Source organism: Narcine bancroftii, chromosome 1 (assembly GCF_036971445.1).
Source record: "Narcine bancroftii isolate sNarBan1 chromosome 1, sNarBan1.hap1, whole genome shotgun sequence".
NCBI classification, from domain to species: Eukaryota; Metazoa; Chordata; class Chondrichthyes; order Torpediniformes; family Narcinidae; genus Narcine; species Narcine bancroftii.
The window spans coordinates 223,320,834-223,347,064 of record NC_091469.1 but is presented as its reverse complement, the minus strand read 5'-3'; the positions used below and the strand labels follow the sequence as shown (position 1 = coordinate 223,347,064).

The window sequence follows — 26,231 nt, the reverse complement described above, 5'->3', positions numbered from 1 at the left end:
ACAGGACGTGGAGTGTTATAGATGTGGAAACCGAGGTCACTTTGGAAAAGACCCATATTGCCCGGCCAAAGGCAAAGTTTGCAGAAAGTGTGGAGGTAAGGACCACTTTGCAAAGAAGTGCAAAAGCAAGTCCAATGCAGACCAGAAGAGGAAGAGTACAACTTCCAAAGGCAAAGCCTGGGGGAAAGGAAAGTATCCTGGAAAGAAAGATACCATTCGCCAGATAGACGGTGACGATGATGATACCCAGGAGGAACAGAGTTGTTACCAATTTACGTTGAATGATGTACATCATGAGAAGGTCCCAGTGATCATTGGTGGAGTGACAGTGCAGGTCATTGTAGACTCAGGCAGTGACAGTAATGTGATTGATCGACATTTATGGGAGAAGTTGAAAAGGAAAAAGATCATCTGTACCTCAAAGAAGTGTTCCAAGAAACTGTATCCATACACAGCAACCAAGCCATTGCAGACCATTGGATGTTTTACTGCAACTGTTGAAGCTGGAGATAGGTACACCGAAGCAGAGTTTATGGTCATAGAAGAGAGGGGAGAACCATTGCTGAGTAGAAGCACAGCGCAAGACCTGGCAATACTTCATATTGGAGCTTGTGTCAATTCAATTCAGTCATACGAGGATATGAAGCAAGAATTCCCCGCAGTCTTCCAAGGAGTAGGAAAGCTGAAAGGTCAACAATTGAAGCTAGCGGTAGATGAAACGGTCAAACCCAAGGCACAACCAATGCGCCGAACTCCGTTTGGACTTCGTGGGAAAGTCGAAGCCAAAATTAAAGAATTGATCGAACAAGACATTATTGAACCGGTGGAACATTCGACACAATGGGTCAGTCCCGTAGTGATTGTGCCCAAACCAAAGGGTGACATAAGACTATGTGTTGACATGAGAATGGCCAATGAAGCTATAATTAGAGAACGACACCCTATACCAACAGTGGAGGAAATACTTCAAGAACTAACTACCAGCAAGGTATTCTCAAAAATTAATCTGAAATGGGGCTATCATCAATTAGAGCTGGATCCAGGTTCCCGAGATGTAACTATATTTGTGACTCACTGTGGATTGTATCGTTACAAGAGACTATCATTTGGAATTAATGCAGCTTCGGAGATCTACCAGTATGAAATCCATCGAGTGATTCAAGGCATTCCTGGAGTTGCCAACATTTCTGACAACATCATAGTCCATGCACCAACGAAGGAAGAGCATGACAAACGGTTGAGGAGTGTACTATCTAGACTACAGGAGGCAGGCCTTACCGTGAATGGAAACAAGCGCCAGTTCGGTGTGTCAGAAATGGACTTCATGGGACACAGACTTACACGAGAAGGACTAAACCCTGCAGAGGCCAAGGTGAAAGCTATTGCAGAGGCACGTGCACCTCAGAACGCAACAGAGGTGAGGAGTTTCCTGGGATTGGTTAATTTTTGTGCAAAGTTCATTCCTAATTTCACTACAGTGGCAGAACCACTAAGGAATCTAACCAGGAAAGGTGTACCATTTCATTTTGGATCTGAGCAGAAGAAAGCGTTCACAGCGCTGAAGCAAAGCCTGACAGATGCAAAAACTCTTGGATATTACGATCCGGTGGCATCAACCAAAGTCATAGCGGATGCCAGCCTGGTTGGTTTAGGAGCCGTGTTAGTCCAGATGCATGATGGAGGACCAAGAATCATTGCCTATGCCAGCAGATCGTTATCAGATGTGGAAAGAAGATACTCTCAGACAGAGAAAGAAGCACTCGGACTTGTATGGGCCTGTGAGAGGTTCCATGCATATTTATACGGCATTGAATTTGAACTCATCACAGATCATAAGCCATTAGAGGTGATCTATGCACCTAGATCCAAACCATGTGCCAGAATAGAGAGATGGGTACTCAGACTACAACCCTACAAATATAATGTAATCCACATTGCATGGAAAACAAACATTGCTGATCCGCTGTCCAGATTGGTGAAGGATGGTGGTCCACAATCCAAGTCAGAATTGGGAACAGAAACAGAGAGCTTTGTACGCTTCGTAGCTATTCAGTCGACACTGAAAGCTGTGACTACGAAGGAAGTCGAGAGAGAATCCGAACGTGATCCAGAACTCATGGAAGTAAGAGAATGCATACAGAGTGGACAATGGGACAAGTGTACTCACAAGGCTTACATTCCCATTAGAGACGAACTTTTTTGCATCGGACAGTGTGTATTGAGAGGTTGCAGACTGGTGATACCGCAAAGATTGAGACCGAAGATCGTATCCTTAGCGCATGAAGGACACCTAGGTATTGTTGGTACCAAGCAAAACCTCAGGACCAAGGTATGGTGGCCAGGTTGTGATAAGGACGCAGAGAAATTTGTTAAAACTTGTCACGGATGTCAAATCACAAGTAGGAGTAATCCGCCAGAACCGATCCGGAGTACGCAACTCCCGACAGGACCATGGATCGACGTAGCTGTTGATTTTCTTGGACCTTTACCGACGGATGAATCAATTATGGTAGTGATAGATTACTACAGCAGATACTATGAGTACGTGGTGTTGAAGTCCACAACCACTGAAACAACAATACAAGTGTTAGCAGAGATATTCGCAAGATATGGATTACCTGTTACATTATACTCTGATAATGGTCCACAATTCATTTCAGAGACATTTGCGGAATACATGAGGACCACAGGTATCCACCATCATAAAGTAACTCCGAAATGGCCGCAAACGGAGAAGTAGAGAGACAAAATCAGTCCATTGAAAAACGATTGAGGATTGCACACGCAGAAGGACAAAATTGGCGAGAAGCATTGCTATCTTATGTGGCTGTCTATCGAGCAACGCCTCATGCAACCACTGGAAAAAGTTCTGCAGAAGCATTTTTTGGGAGAAAAATCCACACAAAAATGCCAGAAATAAAGGAAATTCGAGACGACCAGGAGATGAGGGACCACGATGCTGAAAAGAAAGGTGCAGCAAAGCTGTACACAGATTCGAAACGTGTAGCCAAGTACTCAGACATCATGCCAGGAGATAATGTTCTAGTGAGGCATGAAACTGGTGGTAAGCTAGACACACCTTATTACCATCAACCCTATACTGTCGTATCCAGAAGTGGCAGTATGGTGACAGTCAAGTCTCCGACTGGAGTCCAGTATAAGAGAAATGTATCAGGTGTAAAAAGGTACCAGTCCAGAGATACATCGAGCGAAGAGGTTGAAAGGCCAATACGAGATGCTGAAACTGAGTGACCTGATGATGTTCCAGAGGCAGTTACCAGCACTCCTGATGAAGTGACTAGAGCGCCAGAAACACCCGAAGCCGTGGCGAGCAGTATTTCCGACACTGAGAGTGAACAACCGAGAAGCAACGACAATATCGCAGGCAGGCCGAAACGAAGCAGGAAAGTGCCCAAACGATACGAAGACTTTGTGCCATAGTTTTATTAAGAACTTTGGGACAGTATTTTAATCTTATATCATAAAGTGCATATATGAGTGCTGTAGGAAGTAAATTTTATGTAGTTGAGTTATAGTATTACCATTAGTTACAATGTTTGTAGATTTCCGAGAGATATTGGTAAGTGAAGGTAAAATTTATTTCTGATTAAAGGAGGGATGTCATGATAACGAATATGTATGAGATGTACCGGAAGTCACGTGGTATGAGAGAGATAAGAGCACAAGCAGGAGAACAAAGGAAACTGGAAAATAAAGACACCGAGAAGTTTACCTGATAAAATTTGTGTTCGATGTTTTATTAACTTCACATTTCGGGCCACAAATGTGACGGGGGTGGGGGAGAGTGCATAGCAGCACTAATGGACTGCTTTGAGTCCATGGACTGGAGCTCTTTCAGGGAAGTGGCCACCTACAGCAGTCATGTAAACATAGAGGAGTACACAAGCTCAGTGACTGGCTATATCAGCAAGTGCACTAAGGATGTCACCGAGATCAAATGTTTCACATCCAGAGATAACCAGAAACCATGTTGGATGCAGTGGTCTGAATCCTTCTCAGAGCTTGTAATGCTACTTAAAGGACAGCAGACAAGATGGCACTAAGATCAGGGCTGAACTCTCCCATGCAATCCATAAGGCAAAGCATGGGTAAGCACAGAAAATTCATAGCTGGTTGTAGGACACCAGTGACACAAAGCACATATGGCAAGGAATCAAAACTGTAATGGATCACAAGACAACCTTGCAATTTAAAAATAACAACACATCAGAGAGCAGCAGGAATCATCAAGGATCCACACCACCCAGCACGTGCTATGTTTTCTCAATGCTGACATCAGGAAAGAGGTACAAGTCCCACAAGAGTCACACCACCAGGTTCAGGAATAGCTGCTACACCTCCACCCTCAGACTCCTCAACAACAAATTAAATCAGGGACTCATTTACAGACTCTTATTTGTGCACTTTATTTTATTTTTTTAAATTGTAGTCAGTTTGTTTACATTCATTATCTGTTTACAGTTCTTTATTTGTTTTCATGAATATGCTGTGTACAGTTATTTTTGTGCTACCAATTAGCAGTAATTCTACCTTGCTCATAGAAAAATGAATCTCAAGGTTGTATGTGATGTCATGTATGTACTCTGACAAGTCTGAAATCTGACCACACTTTTGGACAGACTGAACATCATCTATGCATGGCACAATGGGAAGAGCAGATTGACGCCAAAGAAAGCTCCTCATCCCCCTGATGAATTGACCCCCTGCATAGCTGAGGATGAGGTGAGGAGAACCCTATCATCACAACAGGTCAACAGCAGATGGCATCTCGCTGGGCCTCCACTCAACATTAGATAATGTATACTACAGGAACTTCTACGTCAAGCTGTTGTTCATTGACTACAGGTCAACATTCAATACTATCTTACCAGCTTATGACCAAACTAAAGGATCTGAACCCAGTTCATCCCTTTGCAACTCTGAACACTGATGACTGTGTAGCCAAATTCATCTCCAACACAATTTACATACAATGATGACATCACCATTGTTGGCCCAATAACTGGAAATGACGAGTCAGTCAACGTTTCCAAGACAAAGAATCATCTTGTTGATTTCAGGGAGGAGGAGGCATTTGTCTGCACTGTCAGATACCCTAAGGTTCTACAGATACACTTTGGAAAGTATACCTATTATTGCATTGGAGCTTAGATTTGGAAGTCAACTGCACAGGAATGCAGAAGCTTCCTAATGTAGCAACCATAGCCAGTCTATCACAGGCTCTGACCTCCCATCCACTGAATGCATCTATGTAAGACAGTGCCTCAAGAAGACAGCTAACATAAAAAAATCCTCATCACCCAGGTCACAACCTCTTCTCACTGCTACCTTCAGTCAGAAGGTGCAGAAGCCTGAAGAGCAGCACTTATAGGAACAAGAACAGTTGCTTTCCAACTGCTATCAGGCTCTTGAATCTCTCCTTTCTGCACCAAGCAGGGTATGCACAAAAGCACCATCTGCACAATTGCAAAGTCACTTTTTTCTCAGTTGGATAAGTGAATATTTATTTTTGTATTTATTGTCTTTTTTAAATTCAATTGTATACTACTGTAGTTGTAATTTAGTTGTTTTGTTTTTCTTTTAAAGTACCAGTTCGGCTGCAGCAACTGAGGATTTTGGTGGATATGTACATTGAACAATGTATATGACAATAAACTTACCATCATTATCAATTAGCCTGTCTTTTGTATTTCATGGCCCTTCCCAATTATTTGCTATAATTGCATGTAAACTTTCATCATTTCAGCCAGAAATTCTGATGGCATCGTTCTCCAGTCTTCTTCCATTAAAAAAATAACCTTAGCAACTTTTCTTACCAAAATGGATACATTGTCATCCCTACATCAACCTGCCATAACTTTTGCCCATCACTTAATCGATCAACTAATTTTGCCATACTCCATGAATGGGAATGCTAGAAAAGAATGATGTGGACTAAAAATGTGAGTGGCAGAAATTAATATTTGAATTATGATGGTTACAAAAAGAATCTGGCAAGTGTGGAATGGAACAGATTGTTTTACTGACAAAGATGTGATGGAAAGTGGAAGGCCATCAAATGTGCAATTTTGAAAGCAGAGTTTGTATATTTCTATCAGAATTAAAAGGTAAAGTTTAAGGTATACATAATCTTGCTTTTTGAGAGACAAATTGATTAGGACCAATTTTAGAGATTTTTGAGGATTCCAGGGAAGTTGGACAAAAAGGTGTTATCTACATGGACTTTAGTAAAGCCTCTGACAAGATCCTGTATGGGAGGTTGGTCAAGAAGGTTCAGTAGCTCAGAATGAAGGATGAGGTTGTACATTTGATGAAACATTGGTTTTTTCCAGAAGCCAGAGATTGGTAGAAGACGATTACTTCTCTGACAGGCGGCCTGTGACTAGTGGTGTGACTCAGGGATTGGGAATTAGTCCTTTGTTGCTTATCATCTACAGTAAATTAATGATCTGGATGATAATATGGTAAATTGGATCAGCAAATTTGTAGGTGACACTAAGATTCAGGGTGCAGGAAGGAAGTCTTTCAAAGCATGCAGAGGGCTCTGAACCAGCTGGAAAAATGGACTGCAAAATGGCCGATGGAATTTAATATGAACAAGAATGAAATGTTGTACTTGGAGAGGACAACCCAGAGTTGGAATTACATGGTAATTAGTAGGGAACTGCAAAGTGCGATAGATCAGAGGGATCAGGGAATAGATACACAATTCCCTGAAAGTGAAATCACAGGTCGAAAGGGCCGAAAAGAGAACTTTTGGCATACTGGCCTTCATAAATCAAAGTACTGAGTACAGGAGTTGGATTCTTTGTTGACATGTAAAAGAAATTGGCGAGGCCAGATTTGGAGTATTGTGTGCAGTTTTAGTCACCTACCTATAGGAAAGATATCGATAAGATTGAAAGCACGCAGAGAAAATTTACAAGGATGTTGCCAGGTCTTGAGGATTTGAGTTACAGGGAAAGGATGAATAGGTTAGGACTTTTATAGCCTAGAACATCGGAGAATAAGGAAAAATATTATAGAAGTACAGGTAGTCCTTGACTTATGACTGTAGTGGGGACCGACGAATCGGTCGTATATCAGAATGGATGCAAGTTGGTGTGGACACACATGTGGTGTACCGAAATATTAAAACAAACTTTTTAATTAAATCATTTTTTCGTTGTACATTTGATGATAACGACTTAAGGTTTCCTGAATTTATTGATTAACCTTGGTGAATCTTTCCACATTCTGGTCCATGCTTACCTTGTTAATCGGTATTCCAGGGTGCTGATGCTGGGCGTGGCCATCTTTATTCCTATGTGCATGCGCGAGCCATCAGTGGGTTCACATATTGGAGTGCCATGGGCGCATGTGTGAGACTTAAGCGCACAAACAATATTGAATTCACATCCTTAGCTCTTGTGCATACGGCAACCGAACTCCATTACAAAAACCCACTGCGCATGTGCCTATGGAAGACTCACACATTCGCACAGGAATCAAGATGGTCGCACCCAGCCACGGACCCTAGAACGCCAACTAACAAGGTAGGCATGCATATTTTGGTTCTAACATGCTCTCTATCCTTGTCATAGTTTGTGAAATACAACATAAACTATGTAACATTTTTATATACAAATATTTTTTAAAATTTGGCCATATGTGCGGATGGTCGTAATTCGCATAGGTCATAAGTCGGGGACAACCTGTATACAAAATTATGAGGGATATACATAGGATAAATGCAAGCAGGCTTTTTCTACTGAAGTTGGGTGAGAGAAGAACGAAAGTAAATGGAATAAGGGGAAATGTTTGAGAGGAATATTTAGGGGAACCTCACTCAGAGGATGAGAACATAGAACAAGCTGCATGGAAGTAGTGAAAGCAGGTTTGATTTCAACTTTTAAGAGAATTTGGATAGCTACATGGATGACAGAAGTATGGAGGGCAATGCTCTGGGTGTAGGTCAATGCAACAAGGCGGATGAGAGGGGTATGGAGGGCTATGGTCTGGATGCACGTCAATGAAACTAGATGGGTTGAAGGGCCTCTTTCTGTGCTGTAGAGTCTAGGTTTATAATACTATCAAGTTGTAATACCATGCAACAAGTGAAATCCACTGTTGTTATGAACTTGACAGATAAGTAAGTTAACTAAAATACATTACATCGTCATCAGCCACAGCTAAACTGTGTCAAATGCAACTTTTCACAACTAATAAATCACTTACCTAGCATTGAGTCTGTTTCAGCACACATTGCATAGTAAAATGCTCTGATGTCTTTGATTTCCTGATGTGTGAAATTACTGGTACAGTTCTTGGTATAGGAGGAATAAAAGTCCACAGGATGCATTTCAGAGAAAGAAGGCCACTTTGGAATTCTGATTGATTGATAATTCACCTTTAGTTACAGAAATCAAAATGTATATAGAGTGGATGAAATTAAAAATTATGTTTTGCAGGTTAAGAATTTAAAACAAAGAAATAATCAGAATAAAATGTGCACATAACATTGTAAATTTCATTTATGGACTTAGGACAGTTAGAGAGACATGTTTGGCATCAAAATTAAAGACAAGGTTCAACATATCAATACAATACAGTGCTGGGAAATGAATTTTCCAAAAGGTTTTAAGGTAACTGCTGGAACAGTAGAAAGAAATAAGCTTTTTGCATTTGCTCAAAATATAATGCTGAAATATTAAAATATTTGATGACATACAAGACCCCCCCCCCACCTCCCCTCTTTTTAGCAGGAGATTTTAGGAAAAAATTGTTTTAGTGTATTTATTGGTAAGTTGGCAATCCTGCAAGGCCTCTTGTAGATAACGGATGTGTGTGTGCGCCTTCACTCACCTTGATGGAAACCCTCCAGCCTTCAGTGGTCAAGACGCTGAAGCCTCCTTCCACACGAGCAACAGCAGCAACACGTCCTCCTTCCCGAGGCTCAAGCCACTCCCCCCGCCCCCCCACCCCCCACCGACCGTGTAAATGGCAATTGATCGACAAGCTCACCGAGACCTGCAGGCATGTGAGGGCCAGGGGGAGAGAAGGCAGTCATCAAGGGCCCACCATCGCAGGGAGCAGACAGTCGATTGCTTCCTTTGAGGGGAGCACTGGGCCTCAGTGATAAGGCTCCACGCTTGACGTGCACGGCCCCCAGAGAAAATTGAATAAGGCAGAGGGGCGGGTGGCAGAGAGTGAGCGGTATGAGTGTGGAGCCCGATCAACCGAGGCCCAGTGCTCCCCTCAAACAAGCGATTGATCCGCACCATCAGCATGTACTACAAACACAGCCATTGCGCTACTGGCGGGGGCCACCATGGTTGGCCTTCTCACTGGGGGAAGTGAGCGGCAGCAGTGGTTCCAAAAAGCACAGGCCACCTGAGGGAAGGTGGTCCGCGAAGGTGTGGGCCCACCTCCTGGAGTGCTGCAGCACCTCCATGGGGTTCTTGAAGCTGGGTGAGTAGCTTGAGCGCTTTTTTCCAGTTGCCATCTTGTGGATAAAAGCTTCCACTACGTTTCTATTTCAGTGCGTAACACAATGTCAGGAGTTGGGGGGAGGGGTTTTGTATGCTGTCAAATACTGTATTTAAAGTGTCCCCCAAATTGTTTGACTACAGCAGAAATAATTTGGGTGCACATGTACCTTGTGTAATACATGTGACAATAAACTAATTATCATCGTTGGTGTATTTAAGGGAGAGATTGATAGGTTCTTGATTAACCAGTGCATCAAAGGTGATGGGGAGAAGGCCAGGCAGTGGGGCTGAGTGGGGAAATGGATCAGCTCATGATTGAATGGTGGGGCGGACTCAATAAGACTGAATAGCCTATTTCTGCTGCTATGTTTTATAGTTATCACGTTTGATGATTTTCACCACTCTTCTATTATGCTTAGAACCACAGAACTATAGAGCACTAGAACATAGAAAAAGGTCCTTCAGCCCATCATCTGTACTGAACTATTTTCTGACTAGTCCCATCGACCTGCACTTGATGGGGAACATGAAGACAATAAATGGGAATATAGCAAAATCAGTGTAAATGGATTCTTGATGATTGCCATGAACTCAAGTGGGCCAAAAATTAACAACTTTACTACCTTAACAATAGTCATTTTTGTAGCATGAAACAGACCCTATTATCATACCAAACTGCTTTCTGTAGAATTGTGTCAAAGCATGAGCATTTAATTATACTTTACTATTAAACATATCGAAATAATGTATCAAAACTAAATAATGAATTTTAAATCATACATGAAAAATAAATGTATTTGAAAGCAAGGGTCTTAAGTCAGGCCCACACATTACCTTTTTAAGCCAATACGGAGAGGTTTTAAACGTGGATCCTCCGCATGCTTCTCCCATGCTTGGAGTAGGATAGGGATGAGGCAAATTCAGACCCAAGCTAAGAGCAAATGGTTGATTTAACTGAGTTGCTTTGTATCGTATCCATTCAGTTGCTTTATCTACATTCTGCCAATCACGGTCCATGATTCTCACAGTTGATTCATTACCAACCAGTGCTGCTGTCGGTCTCCCTTCTTGTCTGAGCAAAAATTTGACATCTCTGGTCCAGGCTTCTACACGGTTACTGAAATCAATGAGAAACAACGGCTTTGTTTTGGCTCTGTAAGAAGTTATTCATGGAGCAGATACAAATGATTGTAATACAACACAAAAACAGCAACTTGAAGAATTTTCCTGAAAACCTATAATACTATTTGCCTTGAATACAAGGCCATAAGACTTAGGAGCAGAACTAGGGCATTCAGCCCATCAAGTTAGCTTTGCCATTCAAACCATGACTGAAGGATTTTTTTCCTTTCAACTTCATTCTCCTGACACTCATCACAAACCGATTAACCTCGGATTTAAAAAAATATTCAATAACTTGGTTTCCCCTTCATCTGTGACAATGAATTCCACAGATTCACCACCCTCTGGCTTATAAAAATTCTCCTCATCTCTGTTTTAAAAGAACAACCTTTTATTCTGAGGCTGTGTCCTCTGGTCTCAGAGTATCTCACTAGTGAAAACATCTTCTCCACATCCAATTGATCCAGACCTTTTATTCTTTGGTCTGTTTCAATGAGATCCCCGTCATCCTTCTAAACTCTAGCAAGAACAGACCCAGAGCCATCAAATGCTCCTCGTACGTTAACTCTCTCATCCCTGGGATCATGTTCGAATGGCAGTGCATCCTACCTTAGGTATGGCACCCAATGTGATCTGACCAATACCCTGTAGAGCCTCAGCATTACATCTTTGCCTTTATGTTCTAGTCCTCTTGAAATGAATGCTAACATTGTATTTGCTTTGCTTGCTACTGACTCAACTTGCAAGTTAACCTTCATGGAATCCTTCACTGGACATCCAAGTCCCTGTGAACCTCTGATTTTTGAATTCTGTCCCCATTCAGAAAATAGTCTTCATTTTATTCCTTCTCCCAAAGTGAAGGACTGTACAGTTTGAACTTGTAGGTGGAGTTTGTAGAAAATTAAAGTATTCTTAACAGCGTGGAGGAACAGACAGATCTCGGGGACCAGGTCTCAAGTTTGTTGCACAAGTTGATAGGGTGAAAGAAGGCACATACAGTGCTGGCCTTGATTAGTTGGGGAATTGAATTCAAGAGCTGTGAGGTAATGTTACAGCTCTATAAAACTCTAGTTAGGCACACTTGGAGTAATGTATTCAGTTCTGGTCATCTCATTACAGAAAAAATTTACCAGGATTTGCCTGGATTGGAGAACATGTCATATGAAGCTAGGACACTTCTTGGAGTGACAAAAGATGAGATGTGATTTAACTGCACTGACAAAGATTCCAAAATGAACCACACAACAGTGTACTGCTCTTGCTTGATACAAATTGATCTATTTTTCATTACAACTCTACACTCTGAAATTGAGCTCTTGTTCTTTTACTTTATACAGCTGAATGTTAGAGCTAATTTGTGGGAGTGTTCGCAGAAGAACCCATCTCACTGTACTATAAATATTACAACTAAATTCTGTCTGTAATAGGGCCTATCAGATTGAGAGCAAAAAAAAACTGGAGATAAAACCTCCATCCCCAGTGTATGTGCCTATCACAATTTAATAGGTGTATGCTGTTCAATAAATACATACCCATTCTGAAAGGTAAACAAGGTTAGGATTGCAGTGAATGAGAACACCTGCAAGCTAAGAATAATTTAATGTGATCAACCTGCGTGCCTTTGAAATGTGGAAGGAAAGGAGTCAGGAGAAAGCTGCGCAGACACAAGTGGAAATGTAAACTTTCACAGTTAGAATCAGAAGTCAGAATTAAACCTAGATTGGCAGAGAATGGATAAGCACTAGCTCTAATCATTCTCCTGTAATGCAATATGGAGCTCAAATTAAAGGTAAGTGCTGTCAGTTGAATTTCTTGGAATTCTGGAGAGCTGACAATGAATTTATTGTCATACACACCAAGTATACATGTGCTGAAATTCTTACTTGGCAGTAAAATGGAAATGATAGATGCTGCTTTACAAGGCAAGTGATTTTTGGAGCACCCCATGGAAGTTATGAGGAACAGAAGTGCTTCAAGTCTTTCAATGAGGGTTTCGACCATTCTTATTCCAATTAGGGCCTCTCCTCATTGGATTAATTAGCAAATCCCCACCCACAAAGCTTCCCAATGACCTTTGGCCCTGACTACATCCCCACCTTTCTGAATTACCACAGTATGATTCAGGAGCATTCCATCCCTCTGGCCAAGCCTCCATAAAGGCCTCAATTTGTCCATCTCGACAACAATCCATAGGGAGGCTAGTTTAAAAAAAAAAATTGTTGCTTGCTTTCCTAAATAATTGACTTGGCCAACAACAGGGCATGATACAGAGAAATCAAATAACGAAAAGGCTTATAAATATCAACTTTCACATCCACTTCAACTACCATCATTCCTAGATGATCCTTGCTTTATCTCAAATACTGGCATTGAGGTTGTAATTGAGAATCAAAATAGAGTTAAACAAGCAAATCTTCAAATGCTGGGGTCAAGTGCAATACACAAGAGTGCTGGAGAAACTCAGCAGGTCACTCAGCATCCATTGGAAGTTCAAAGTTCAGATGTCATTTAAAGAGACATCCACCTTAATGGCAGCAGCAAGTCACACTTATTTTCACCTTCAATCGCTGATTTTTTTTAAAACATAGCAATATATGGCAAACTAATGTTATTGAATGTCTTCAACCTTTTCATGCAGATGGACATTTTAGCAGCTTCACCTTTCTGTCACACACATGACTTACCTGCATCACACAGAATTCGTGACTTTCAGATTTTACATTTTATTTCAAAAAGCTTTCCCAAGCTTCCCTCAGTTATCTGCCAAACAACCCTGGGAAGATCTAATGTCAGCTAATCCAAGAGTGAGATGGCTAATTTCTAAAACTTACGGCTCTAACCTATCAGTTAAAAGTCATTCACTTTCCAAAACAAAAACTAAATGGGAGCAAGAACTGGAAATGGAAATTGAGAAGAAACTGTGGGAAGATTATTGGAGGATCGGAGGTGGAGAGGGTGAGAAAATTTAGGTTGTTTGGAGTCACTATCTCAGAGGATCTTTCCTGAACCCAACATACCAATAGTATTGTGAAGAAAGCACCACAGCGCTTCTACTTCCTCAGGAGTTTGTGAAGGTTTGGTATGACACCAGAACCCCTGGCAAATTTCTATGTGTGTGGTGAAATGTGTGCTGACTGGCTGCATCATGGTCTGGTATAGGAACACCAATACCCCTGAGCATAAAGCCCTCCAAAAGGTAGTGGACATAGCCCAGGACATTGCAGGCAAAACCCTCCCCACTACCGAGTCCATCTGCAGGGGAACACTACCGTTGGAGGGTAGCAGCATTCATCAAAGACCAACAGCACCCAGTATACACTGTCCTCGCTGCTGCCATCAGGAAAGAGGTTATTTGTGCCACAAGACTCGCACCACCAGGTTCAGGAACAACTGCTATCTCTCCACCATCAGACTCCTCAACAACAAACTCAAATAAGTCCCTGAATGAGACTCTTACTTGTGCACTTTATTGATTGATTTTCTTTGTTCTCTCTGTATTACAGTTCTTTTATTTGTTTACACATTTATGTTTAGGAATAATTGCTAGTGCAGGAAAAAGAAATCTCAGGGTTATATGTGATGTCATGTATGCACTCTTGACAATAAATCTGAAATCAGTAGCTAATGAGAGAATTTATTCTACCACCTCTAGCGCTCGCTTGGGAGTCATTCAGTTCAAAGATCTGCACGTGGTTCACTTTTTAAAATCAAGACTGTCAGCCATTTATCCTGAAATAGAGGACAAATGCAATCTGTGTAATGGCTCCCCTTGCCACCTCAGTCTCATGTTTTAACAGTGCTCCAAAATACAAGGAGCAGAGTCTTCAGCACACTATCTGAAATATTTCAAATTTGTTTGCAACCCTGCCCATTGATGGCAATATTTGGAATCTCTGACAACTCTTTAAATTTCCTGCAGAAAGATGTGATAGCTATTACAGTATAACTCTGATTACCTAAAATATGATTCTCTGAAGTCCTCATTTAACAAAATTTTTTTCAGAGCCAAATCAACCTGTGACAGCAGCAGCAGATATCAGACTCCCGGCACGAGCAGGGCCTTGGTGGGGAAGTGTTGGTGGCCAGCATTTTTTTTTGGTGTGAATTAAACATTATTTTGATGCTTAAAAAGCCTTCCCTTGTTGTACATTGTTACAACTAATTTGCTGTTGCTACTGGATAGTTTTTAAATAAAAAGACTGCTTCTCCGGAAAAACAGTTTGTCCGAGATGGGCTCAGTCCTCACCATTTTAGATAATCAAAGTTGTACTGTACATCCCTATTAGCCAAGTGTCTAATCTTGTTACACTGGAGGTCTGACAGGGGTCTTTCTACTGTATTACACAAATCATTAAGGATATCAGTTCCTTTATTAAACTGGAGAATATCAAATACACATCAAGAGGGTCCACTGGAAAGTTTTTCCACAAATGGCAACCTTTTATGTGTTTTTCCACCAAATTTCGAGTGCTTTCGGAGTAAAAGACTAACTGTGAGACAGTTGTACCAGTACAATTGGCAATATACCAATGATACTGTCAGCAAAGGTGCCAAGGTGGTCAGGGGTGGGGCGTCTGGGCATATATTTGAGTGTGTATGTGAACATTTATGTATATGTATGATGGTTCTTGGGTTTAAAAAAATTTAAAATAGGAGCCCAATGTACATCTGTGTAATGTGTACTAAGTTGTTTTTGATGGTCAATAAATACATTTTGAAAAAAAAAAATCAGATTCATCTTTTTTGTCAGAGTACATCACGACATCACATACAACCCTGAGATTATTTTCCTGCAGGCCAGACAGAATTGCTACTCATTGGAAGTGCAGAAAAAAAGGTACTCAAGAAAGATATATATACACAAAAGAGAGAAATGTAAACAAAACAGAAAATAATATTCAGTAATAAATAATGAGTCCTTAAATGAGTCTCTGATTGAGTTTGTTGTTTAGGAGTCTGATGGTGGAAGGGTAGTAACTGGTGGATGAGTCTTGTGGCACCTGTACATCTTTCCTGGTGAGAGCAGCCAGAACACAGCACATCCTGGTGGTGTGGATCCTTGACGACTGCTGCTGCTATCTGACGCCAGCTCTCCATGTAGAATTTCTTGATGGTGGAGAGCCTGTGATGTACTGAGCCGTATCTGCTACCTTTTGCTTGAATTTCCAGAGATATTAGTGCCCCCATACCAGGCCATGATGCAGCCAGTAGCACACTTTCGACGAAGATCTGCAGAAGTTTGCCAAGGTTTTTAATGTCATACCAAATCCCTGCAAATTTCTGAGGAAGTAGGGGTGCTGACATGTTTTTTTTCATGTTGACATTTGTGTTGGGTCCAGGAAAGCTCCTCATAATGACTCCAAGGAATTTAAATTTGCTCACCCTCTTCACCTCTTATTCCCCAATGATCACTGGATCATTGACCTCAGCTTTTTCCTTCTTAATGTCCACAACCCATTCCTTGGTTTTGGTGACACTGAGTGTGAGAATGTTGTTAGTACACCATTCAGCCAAGATTTCAACACCTTCCTGTATGCTGACTCATCACCCTTCCTTACACAACCCACTACCATGGCACCATCAACAAATTTGTAGATGGTGTTTTTGTCGAACCGAACCACTCAGTTGTAGGTGTAAAACGAGTAGAGCAGCCTTGTGGTACTCCAGTACGGAGGGAGATTGTGTAGGAGATGTTCTTATCAATCCTCACTGATTGTGGTCTGGAGCTGAGGAAATAAAAGCCAATCAATGTTTCGGGACTGAGCTCTTCATCTGTGTTAACTGCTGAGATTTTCCAGCACTTTTGTGTATTGCATTATAACTTTGAATTTGTTTCTGTGTACCATGACACATTACAATCAAAATAGCTGGATTTTCAAAACTTAGTGTTTGATTCAGATTCCTGGTATATTTTTAGTAACATTCTGGGAGTTGGTATGCCAAGCCAGGACATTAAGAGGCCAATCCCCATAAACAGATCAGTTTGGCAGCAAGCATTATAAATTGGAATGAACAGGATTTTGGCAAGGCAGAAAATTACATTTTAAAGGCCCTAATTCTGTAATAATTTGCTGGATAGCTTATTTAATTATTCCACAAACCTTTTACATTTAATTGACAGCCTTCTTAGAGGGTACTGCAGCATTACACGCATTAAAGAACAGACTACAAAAGATTCGGAATCATATTCTTCCTTAGAACAAGAGAACTATAGAATGCTACAGCACAAAAAACAGACCATTTGGCCCTTCCAGCCAGTGATGACCACTATTTCACTAGTCCTACTGACCTACTCCCACTCCATAATCCTCTAGACCTCTCCCATCTACCACTCTCTAAGTAAGGAACTTTCCCCTAATGTCTCCCTTAAACCTTTCCTCTTTCAACTTGAAACTATGACCCCTTGTAGTTATCTCCCCCAATCTGTGGAAAAAGCCTACTCACATCCACTCTGCGTATACCTCACATGATCTTGTAAATCTATCAAATCTCCCCCCTCCAATTCTTCCTCACCCCAAGGAAAAAAGCCCCAACCTGTTTAATCTATCCCCGTAACTCAACTCCTGAAGACCCAGCAACATCATAGCACATCTTCTCTGCGCCCTCTCAATCTTACGGATATCCTTCCTTTTAGCTAGGCAACCAGAATTGCACACAACACTCCAAATCTGGCCTCAATGTCTTATATAACATAGCATCCCAACTCCTAAACTCAATATTTTGATTTAGAAAGGCTAATATGACAAAAGCTTTTACAATCCTGTCCACCTGCAACACCACCTTCAGGGAACAATTTATTTGTATTCCCAGATCTCTTTGCTCCTCCACACTCCTCAGTGCCCAACCATTTTACTGTGTATGTAAATCTGAATCTGAAAGTGTACGGTCATGTACTTCGTTAGGAAAAAAAAAATAGGCAGTGTATTTTTTTTTTTAAATGGGGAGAAAATTGAAATAGATACAGGTTCAAAGGAACCTGGGAGTTCTCATGCAGGATGGCCTGAAGGTAAACTTGCAGGCTGAGTCGGTGGTGAAGAAGGTGAATGCAATGCTGGCATTCCTTCTAGAAATTAGCAGAATGGGCTTTTCCATTCTGTACAGCATTTTAAAATATTAAATTGGGTTGACTTGGAAAAAAGCATATGATCAAAATATTTTACTTGTTTACTTGGTAGAAGTGTACATCTTAATACAAATAGAACCATTTCTGTGTTAAAATATAGATTGTTCTATGAAATAGAATGATCAGTGCAAATTGTATTTCATAGCCATTGCTCGAGGAAGAGTACCCAACTTGTCAAAACAATCATATCTAAGACTGTGGATAAAGACCATCTGTTACTAAAAATTAACAGATAGCACTTCCCAAAATAAATTCTCTTTTTACCTTACTGAGTGGTGTCCTGAAGTATAATCAGTCTTTCCATACACTTTTGTATAATAACCATAATTCTGCAGTACTTTCATCCAGGTAGGGTAATCAGGGTCCAAGCACTTGAAATTATTCCAGGATTTTGTTAAGTGTACAAATAGACCACTCCACAAAGCTAATTTAAAAAAAAAAAGGTAATCAATTAAACACATTTAGATCTGGAAGTGAAATGAGAAAAAGAAGCAAAGCACAAGAAAAACTATGGATAGAGCATTGAGACCCGGGTGGGGATACAGCGTGCCAGAGCACAAGAGGTTAGGAGGTAGCCAGAGAAAACTTGCAAGGCTGACCAGTGATTTTCAGTGCTGGAGATATTCAACAACTTGAGTTTTGACAACAGAATTTCAAATACTCCCTGGGCAAAGAAACTTATACTCATCTCCGATCAACCTAAATTGCTCATGAGACTGATGAAGCTTTTTCTCAGTATCTTCACTGTAAACTTGTATCAGATTTTTTTAAAATTAATCAAGGAAAGAATCGCCCATTAGTTTGAACACCATTAGCCAAACTTACCCAATCTCTCCTCACAGTACATTCCTCTTATCCCAAGAAACATTCTAATGAAACAACTTTTTTTTAAAAAAAAAGGCAGAGATCAAAACTGCACACAAAAATGTCTCAATAAAGATTGCACAATCTCAGCTACATTTCTTGATGCCCTCTTGTATGTTTACTTTCTATATTTTGTGAATTAGCAAATCCAAAATATCTGTCCTTAAAATTAGAAAATGTTCATGTAAAAAATGGTTCCTTTCTATTTCCTATCAAGTGTCCAAATTCACATTTTTCATAGAACATTACAGCACAGAAACAGGCTTCTTCGGCCCTTCTAGTCTGTGCCTAACCTATTTTATTTTTACCTAGTGCCACTGACCTGCACCCAGTCCGTAGTCCTCCATACCTCTTCCATCCACATACCTGTCCAAATTCCTCTTAAATGTTAACATTGAGCCCGCGTTCATCATTTCAGCTGGAAACTCGTTCCACACCCGCACCACTCTGTGGGAAGAAGTTTCTGCTCATATTCCCTCTAAATGGCTTTGTTCCACTGTTCAAAAGGGTACCAAAGGTGTAGATTAATGCTGTGTAAATTGGGCAGCATGGACTTCAGGCTGAAATGGCCTGTTACCGGGCTGTATGTTTAAATATAAAAATTAAAAAAAATGTTCCCTTTCACTCTTAGCCCATGTCATCTGCTTTGTATTTCACCTTTCTTCTTTGGCTTGGCTTCGCGGACGAAGATTTATGGAGGGGGTAAATGTCCACGTCAGCTGCAGGCTCGTTTGTCCCGATGCGGGACAGGCAGACACAGTTGCAGCGGTTGCAGGGGAAAATTGGTTGGTTGGGGTTGAGTGTTGGGTTTTTCCTCCTTTGCCTTTTGTCAGTGAGGTGGGCTCTGCGGTCTTCTTCAAAGGAGGTTGCTGCCCGCCAAACTGTGAGGCGCCAAGATGCACGGTTTGAGGCGATATCAGCCCACTGGCGGTGGTCAATGTGGCAGGCACCAAGAGATTTCTTTAGGCAGTCCTTGTACCTTTTCTTTGGTGCACCTCTGTCACGGTGGCCAGTGGAGAGCTCGCCATATAACACGATCTTGGGAAGGCGATGGTCCTCCATTCTGGAGACGTGACCCACCCAGCGCAGCTGGATCTTCAGCAGCGTGGACTTGATGCTGTCGACCTCTGCCATCTCGAGTACTTCGACGTTAGGGATGAAAACGCTCCAATGAATGTTGAGGATGGAGCGGAGACAACGCTGGTGGAAGCGTTCTAGGAGCCGTAGGTGATGCCGGTAGAGGACCCATGATTCGGAGCCGAACAGGAGTGTGGGTATGACAACGGCTCTGTATACGCTTATCTTTGTGAGGTTTTTCAGTTGGTTGAAAAAGCTTATCTACATTTACTCTGTGCATTCCCTTCATAATTTTAAATACTCGTATTGGAGTTCGGTTGGCACATGTGTGAGAGTTAAGCGCCTGACGATATTCAATTTGCACCCTTAAATCTGCATATGCACCAATCAAACTCGAATACGCGAACCCACTGCGCATCCGCCAAACAAACTCCACTATGTGAACACATCAGGCATGCGCCAACCAATGAATCACACAGGTCCACAGCAATCAAGACAGATGCTCTCAGCCTATGAACCACGGAAGGCCGACTAACAAGATAAGTATACACATTTTGGCACTTACATGCCCTGTAACCCTATTATAGTTTGTCAAATACAACAAAAATCTACGATGAAAAAAAAAATTGATTAATAAGTTTGCTTTGGCAGAAAGAATGAAATTTAAAGAACATGTCAAAAATCTATCAAAAACAACTTTACCTTTTTCTTTGATTCCCTGCATATCTGAAGATTTTCCCTAAGAATGGTCCCCCTAAATCAGTGGTTCAACCTTTTTTCTTTCCACTCACAACCACTTTAAGTACTCCCTATGCCATAGGAGCTCTGTGATTAGTAAGGGATTGGTTAAAGTGGAATTTGATTGGAAAAGTTTGAAAACGACTTCTTTAATTGCACCTAATTGACTCGTTATGTGCATGGTTTCATAACTCCAAAGGAAATGGGCCAATGACAATTTTTCTCAAGCAAAATATTTCAGTAACAATTGGGTCTAGAGCAATGATTTTCAGCCTTCCCACTAACATCCTACTTTAAGCAATCCCATACTAATCACATAGCACCAAAGGCATAGGGATTACTTAAAGTGGTATGTCAGTGTAAAGAAAAAAGTTGAGAACCACTGCCCTAAATGGTTTACTACTCCGGATCAAGCTTGGAAGTATCTGGAAGAAGGTGCATCTACTCTGCAATAATCTATGTGGACTGTTTCCTGGTTATGAGATTAAATTGCTAAAGATATTTATGGATTCATTCTTTTCTTTTTTTCTCTTTCTATATTCTAAAAAGTAATAGGGATTTCTCTCCTATATGTATGTTAATTTTATAGGTTGTTACCTTTGGTTATTTTTCTTATTAATAAATGGTTGATATTGTTCAGGGTTTGTAAAATGGTGATCATTTCTTCTTTAGCCTTGTAATTTCAATACAGCTATTCTTGTTTGATGGCTTGTTATGCAGAATTCCGTTTGTTTTGTCAAGAATGAATGGGAATGAACATAACTTTGTAATTCATGTTTGGTTCACCACCCAGATGGAGTTAGGGGTTAAGGGATGAGTAGCTTTAGTTTGTTTCCCTCTTATTGGGTAGGTTTTGGGTTGGGGTGGGGGTGGGGTTAGTTTGTGTTAGCTTTTCTTCTCCATGAGCAGCTTTTGAGTAGTTGTGGAACTTATCATTTGTTTCTATTACAGTTCATCCTGTGCTCTATCGCCATCACTGATGTATGCTTGTATATCCATGACCAACTTTCATTCTTAATTTTATTGATCTTAATATTAATATGGCCTTATATACATATAATTTTATTTAATGGAATTTGAAAAGCCTTTATCATCCTATTAAATGCAAATAAAATATGTTAAACTATTTCAGGCTGATGTTATCTTTGCGCAGGAGATGCACATTCATAAAGAGGACAACTATCATTTTATTAAATTTTGGAAGGGTTTACAATTTCATTTCCTTTCTCAAGCTAAAGTTAGAGGTGCCATATTTTTTTTATTGATTTCATGGTTCCATTTGTACATTTTAATACAATATCTGATGAGGCTGGAAGATTTTTAATAGTTACTGTTTTTTTGGAAAATAAGGTTATAATGGTCATATATATACTAATATCTAATGTCCTGAATTTTATTTTATTTATTTATTTTTTTTAAAAAGGTTTTTAATTTTCTACCTAATTTGAATGAATACAAGATGATTATGGGTGGAGACTTCAACCGTTGCTTAAATCTTTCAACTGACAGATCCTCTGCCATTCAGATGCTTCCAAATAATTCATATAATTAGATTAACTTTTTCCAGATGGATTATGGTTTTGTCCAGTGATTCACAACCTTTTTCCTTCTATTCACATACCACTTTACGTAATTCCTATGGCATTGGTGCTCTGTGATTAGTAAGGGATTGCTTAAGGTGGGATGTGAGTGGGAAGGGAAGGTTGGGAATCACTGCTCTAGACCCAATTGCTATGGAAATATTTTGCTTGAGAAAAATTATCATTGGTCCATTTCCTTTGGAGTTATGAAACCCTGCACATAACGAGTCAATTAGGGACTATTGAAACAGTGGTCTTCAAACCTTTTCTTTCCACCCATGTCCCCTTAGCCCCTTGCTATTTGATCTAGCTTTTCAACCTCTGGCAATAGCCCTTAGAGATACTCATGAGGTTCAAGAGATTGTCAGAAACAGAGTTACTCAAAGTTTCTTTGTATACAGATGACCTATTAAGTTTATATTTCAGATTTTGAAAGATCCATCCCAGTTATGTTATGTGTTTCCTCAATTCAGCTCTTACTCTGGATATAAATTAAACCTTCATAAAAGTGAACATTTTCTGATTAATATGCAGGTCCCTATCTACACTCAAGTCCCATTAAAGATTGTCAGATAATTTCACATACTTAAAGGTTAAAAATTCACTAAACAATTTAAAGATTTATATAAACTCAATTTTTCTCCTCTATCTTAGTATGTGAGATTGTCTTTTTTTAAGATGGTCTCCTTTATCGTTATCTTAAATAGGTATTAATAGTTAAAATGATAATATTACCCAAGTTTTTATATCTATTTCTAGCGATTCCAGTTTTCAACTCAAAGTCTTTTTTTTATATATATAATATTGACTGAAAAGTTTAATCTTTAATTGGAAGAACAAAAATTCTCAAATTAGTACATTTAATTTGCAAAAATTGAAAAAAGATGGAGGTATGGCCCTATCTAATTTTAGATTTTATTACTGGGCTGTTAATATTAACTTATCTAACTTTTTGGATTTTTTATTCTGAAAAATTGGATCGTTCATGATGTAGAAATTTAGAATTGAAATCATTACAGCAGTACTCAGCGGCCTCTTTATTGGGTACCTCTCTTCCAGTTAGTCCTTGCAAGATCAATAAGGATATATTTAATCCAATACACAAACATATATTGTGAATCTGGTTCTAATTTAGAAAAACTTTTAATTAAAATAAAATTGTTTTATCTAGTACTATCTCTCAATTTTTTTTAAACCATCAATCAAAGGAATTATTTATTTTGCAAATTTATTTAAGGAAGATTGTTTATGCCTGGCAAACAAATGACTTAGATATTTACAGATTAGAAATTTCCTAAATACCATATTAGCGGACTTTCTATTTGAATATCCACCAGATCTAGTTGACAATATTTTTCAACTGAATCCTTCTCAGAAAGGATTAATTGGAATTATAAATGACAGATTATTGAAATTACATCCAGTATTTCATAATAAGATTAAAAAAGCTTGGGAATTATATTACGAGTCCAGAGGACCCATAAGCCCAGCAGCAATAGATATTCACCAAGACAAATGGTTACTTAAACAAAAGTTGTTTTTCATTATCTTTAAACATGAAAATATAATCACACTTTAACTTAACTAACCTAACTTAACCCTCTTCTAATTCTAGGTGCACGTGTATGTAATGTGTATATAAGTTCTGAAAAGTTCTTTGGTTCACAGTCCAATCTCACTTCTCATTCCTCCAAGTTCACTGGTTGCAAGCAATTCTTATACTGTGCACAGAATTTAACATTTATAAAGTTCACCAGGCTTTGGTGCTTGAAAGGTAAATGGTTACCACTCAGGAAGGATTTCAGAGAAACTTGTTGGTCCAGGACATCCACAACTGATGTACTTCCATCAGCCACTTCAATGTCTTTCTGACAAATCTTGCCACTTCAGGGTTCTCTAGATGATAACCTTTCTTTCAGGTCACCAGAGTTCCTTTTTGTTTCTCTTATTCCAAGTGAAACATTAGACAGCCAGTCCTCTCCTCTTGTATGAACCACAAAGGCTTTCACCAGGCTGAACTAAGCACTCACAACCCATCTTCCAAATCTGCTTGCAAAACCACAAGACCCCCTTAGAACTGCAAGTCCCACTGCAATCTGCAGCTCCATCAAGCTCTTTCATCTGTTACCTTTTGTAAATAACAATCCATTAGTGAAGTCTCTTGGACACTCTCCAAAGCTTTTGCAAAGGCTCTGGGCTCCGACATGTCTAGCATTAGCAGAGCTCCAATATTTTAAATAAGATCTGTTTCAAAGTATTTGTATGTGACCTACACTAAAAACCCTGCCCCAATTTATTTTCCTAAAACATATCTATATACTGTCACACTACCCTTCTCCATAATTAACTTGAAACCAATGGCATTATGATCACTGGACCCAAAATGTTCTCCTACACATACTTCTGTCACTTGTCCTGGTTCGTTCACTAATAAGGGATCCTGTATTGCACACTCTCTGGTTGGTACCTCAAAATATTGATTTACAACTTTCCTGAACACATTTTTTTTTTAAAAAAAAAAGCACAGTAACAAGACATTTCCGTCCACGAGTCTGTGCCGCAAATTTACACCTCATTAACCTATACCCACTGTATGTTTTGAACTGCAGGAGGAACTGGAGCCTCTGAAGAAAACTCATGCAGACAGAGGAAGAACATACAAAGTCCTTACAGACAACCATATAACCATTTACGGAGCGGAATCAGGCCATGTTGGCCTTTCGAGTCCGCACCGGTTCACTGATTTTGTGCGCCCTCTTCAGGCATTGGTCCCGGTAGATCTTCATTCAATAACAACATGGGATTCAAACCTGGGGTATCCAGTCCTAATCGCTGATGCTGTAAAGGCACTGCACTAACCGCTCAGCCAACTATCCAGCATTTTACAGTATGGGAGTCCCAGTCAATATGTGGAAACTTAAACTCTCCTACTATCACACCCTTGTGTTTCCTGCAGTTGTCTGTTAGCTCTCTACAGATTTGCTCCTCCAATTCTCACTGACTATTGGGTGGTCTATAATACAACCTCATGTGTGTGGTCATATATTTTGCTGACTAGAAATGCCACTCCTCCTCCTTTTATCCACCCCCTTCCCCATTCTATTGCATCAAAAAGCAATGGATGCCTGAAACAATGAAGCTGTCTATCCTGCCCCTCCTGCAACCAAGTTTCACTAATGGCCACAATGTCACAATTCCACATGCCAATCCACGCTCTAACTCGTCTGCCTTTCCCTCAATACTCCTTGCATGGAAATAGATGCACCTGAGAATATTTCCACCATATTCAACTTGTTGATTTCTAACAGTGCATGCAATTCTAACATCATCTTTTACCTCCTCCACTCCTCTATCTGCTCTGGGACTCTGGTTCCCCTCCCCCTGCAAATCCAGTTTAAATCCACCAGAGCAGCACTAGCAAACCTTTCTGCAAAGATATTAGTCCCCTTCCACTTCAGATGCAAACTGCCCATCGTAAAAGGACCCACCTTCCCTGGAAGAGAGCACAATAATCCAGAAACATGAAGTCCTCCCTCCTTCACCAGGTCTTTAGCCACATGTTAAGCTCCATTATCCTCCTATTTCTAACCTCACTAGCTCGTGGTATAGGTAGCAATCCTGAGATCACTTCCTTGGAGGTCCTGTCCTTCCACCTAGCACTTAATTCCCTGATATCTCCTTGAAGGACCTCCTCACTCTTTATACCCATGTCAATGGTCCCTATGTGGTCCACGACATCTAGCTGCTCATCCTCCCTCCTGAGAATGCCGAGAACTCGATCTGAGATATCTCACACTCTGGGACCAGGGAGCCAACATACAATCCAGGATACTCGATCTCTTCTACAGAACCTCTTATCTATGGAATTCCCTATCACTACAGCTCACCTCTTTTCCCTTCCCTTCTGAGCCATTGGACCAGACTCCATGCCAGAGACTTGATCACATGGCTTGTCCCCAGTAGGTCATTCCCCCAACAGTATCCACAATGGTATACTTGTTATTGAGGGGGACAGCCACAGGGGTGCCATGCATTGCCTGCCTGTTCCCTTTCCCTCTCCTGAATGTCAACCACCTACCCTCCTTCTACCTCCTAGATGTGGTAGAGTCCCTGTAACTCCTGTCCATCAACCCCTCTGCCTCCCGAATGATCTGAAGTTCATCCAACTCCAATTCCTTAACTCAGCTTGTCAGAAGCTGCAGGTGGATGAACTTCTCGCAGATGAAGTCATCAGGG

General features: G+C 40.4%; 1 protein-coding gene across 4 annotated transcripts in view; it reads right to left on the bottom strand.

Moving 5' to 3' along the window:
- The window catches only part of arsk (arylsulfatase family, member K), a 63,821-nt gene that overhangs the window by 15,621 nt on the left and 21,969 nt on the right, over positions 1-26,231 (bottom strand). For 2 of the 4 annotated variants that reach the window (XM_069891791.1, XM_069891799.1), the window contains exons 3-6: positions 18,001-18,160; positions 16,184-16,339; positions 10,326-10,608; positions 8,239-8,410 (exon numbers count right to left, since the gene is read on the bottom strand). In XM_069891791.1, coding sequence (XP_069747892.1) covers positions 8,239-8,410; positions 10,326-10,608; positions 16,184-16,339; positions 18,001-18,160 — 771 coding nt within the window. The remainder of the gene's footprint in view (positions 1-8,238; positions 8,411-10,325; positions 10,609-16,183; positions 16,340-18,000; positions 18,161-26,231) is intronic. The other 2 variants (XM_069891806.1, XM_069891814.1) reach the window with 2 other exon arrangements.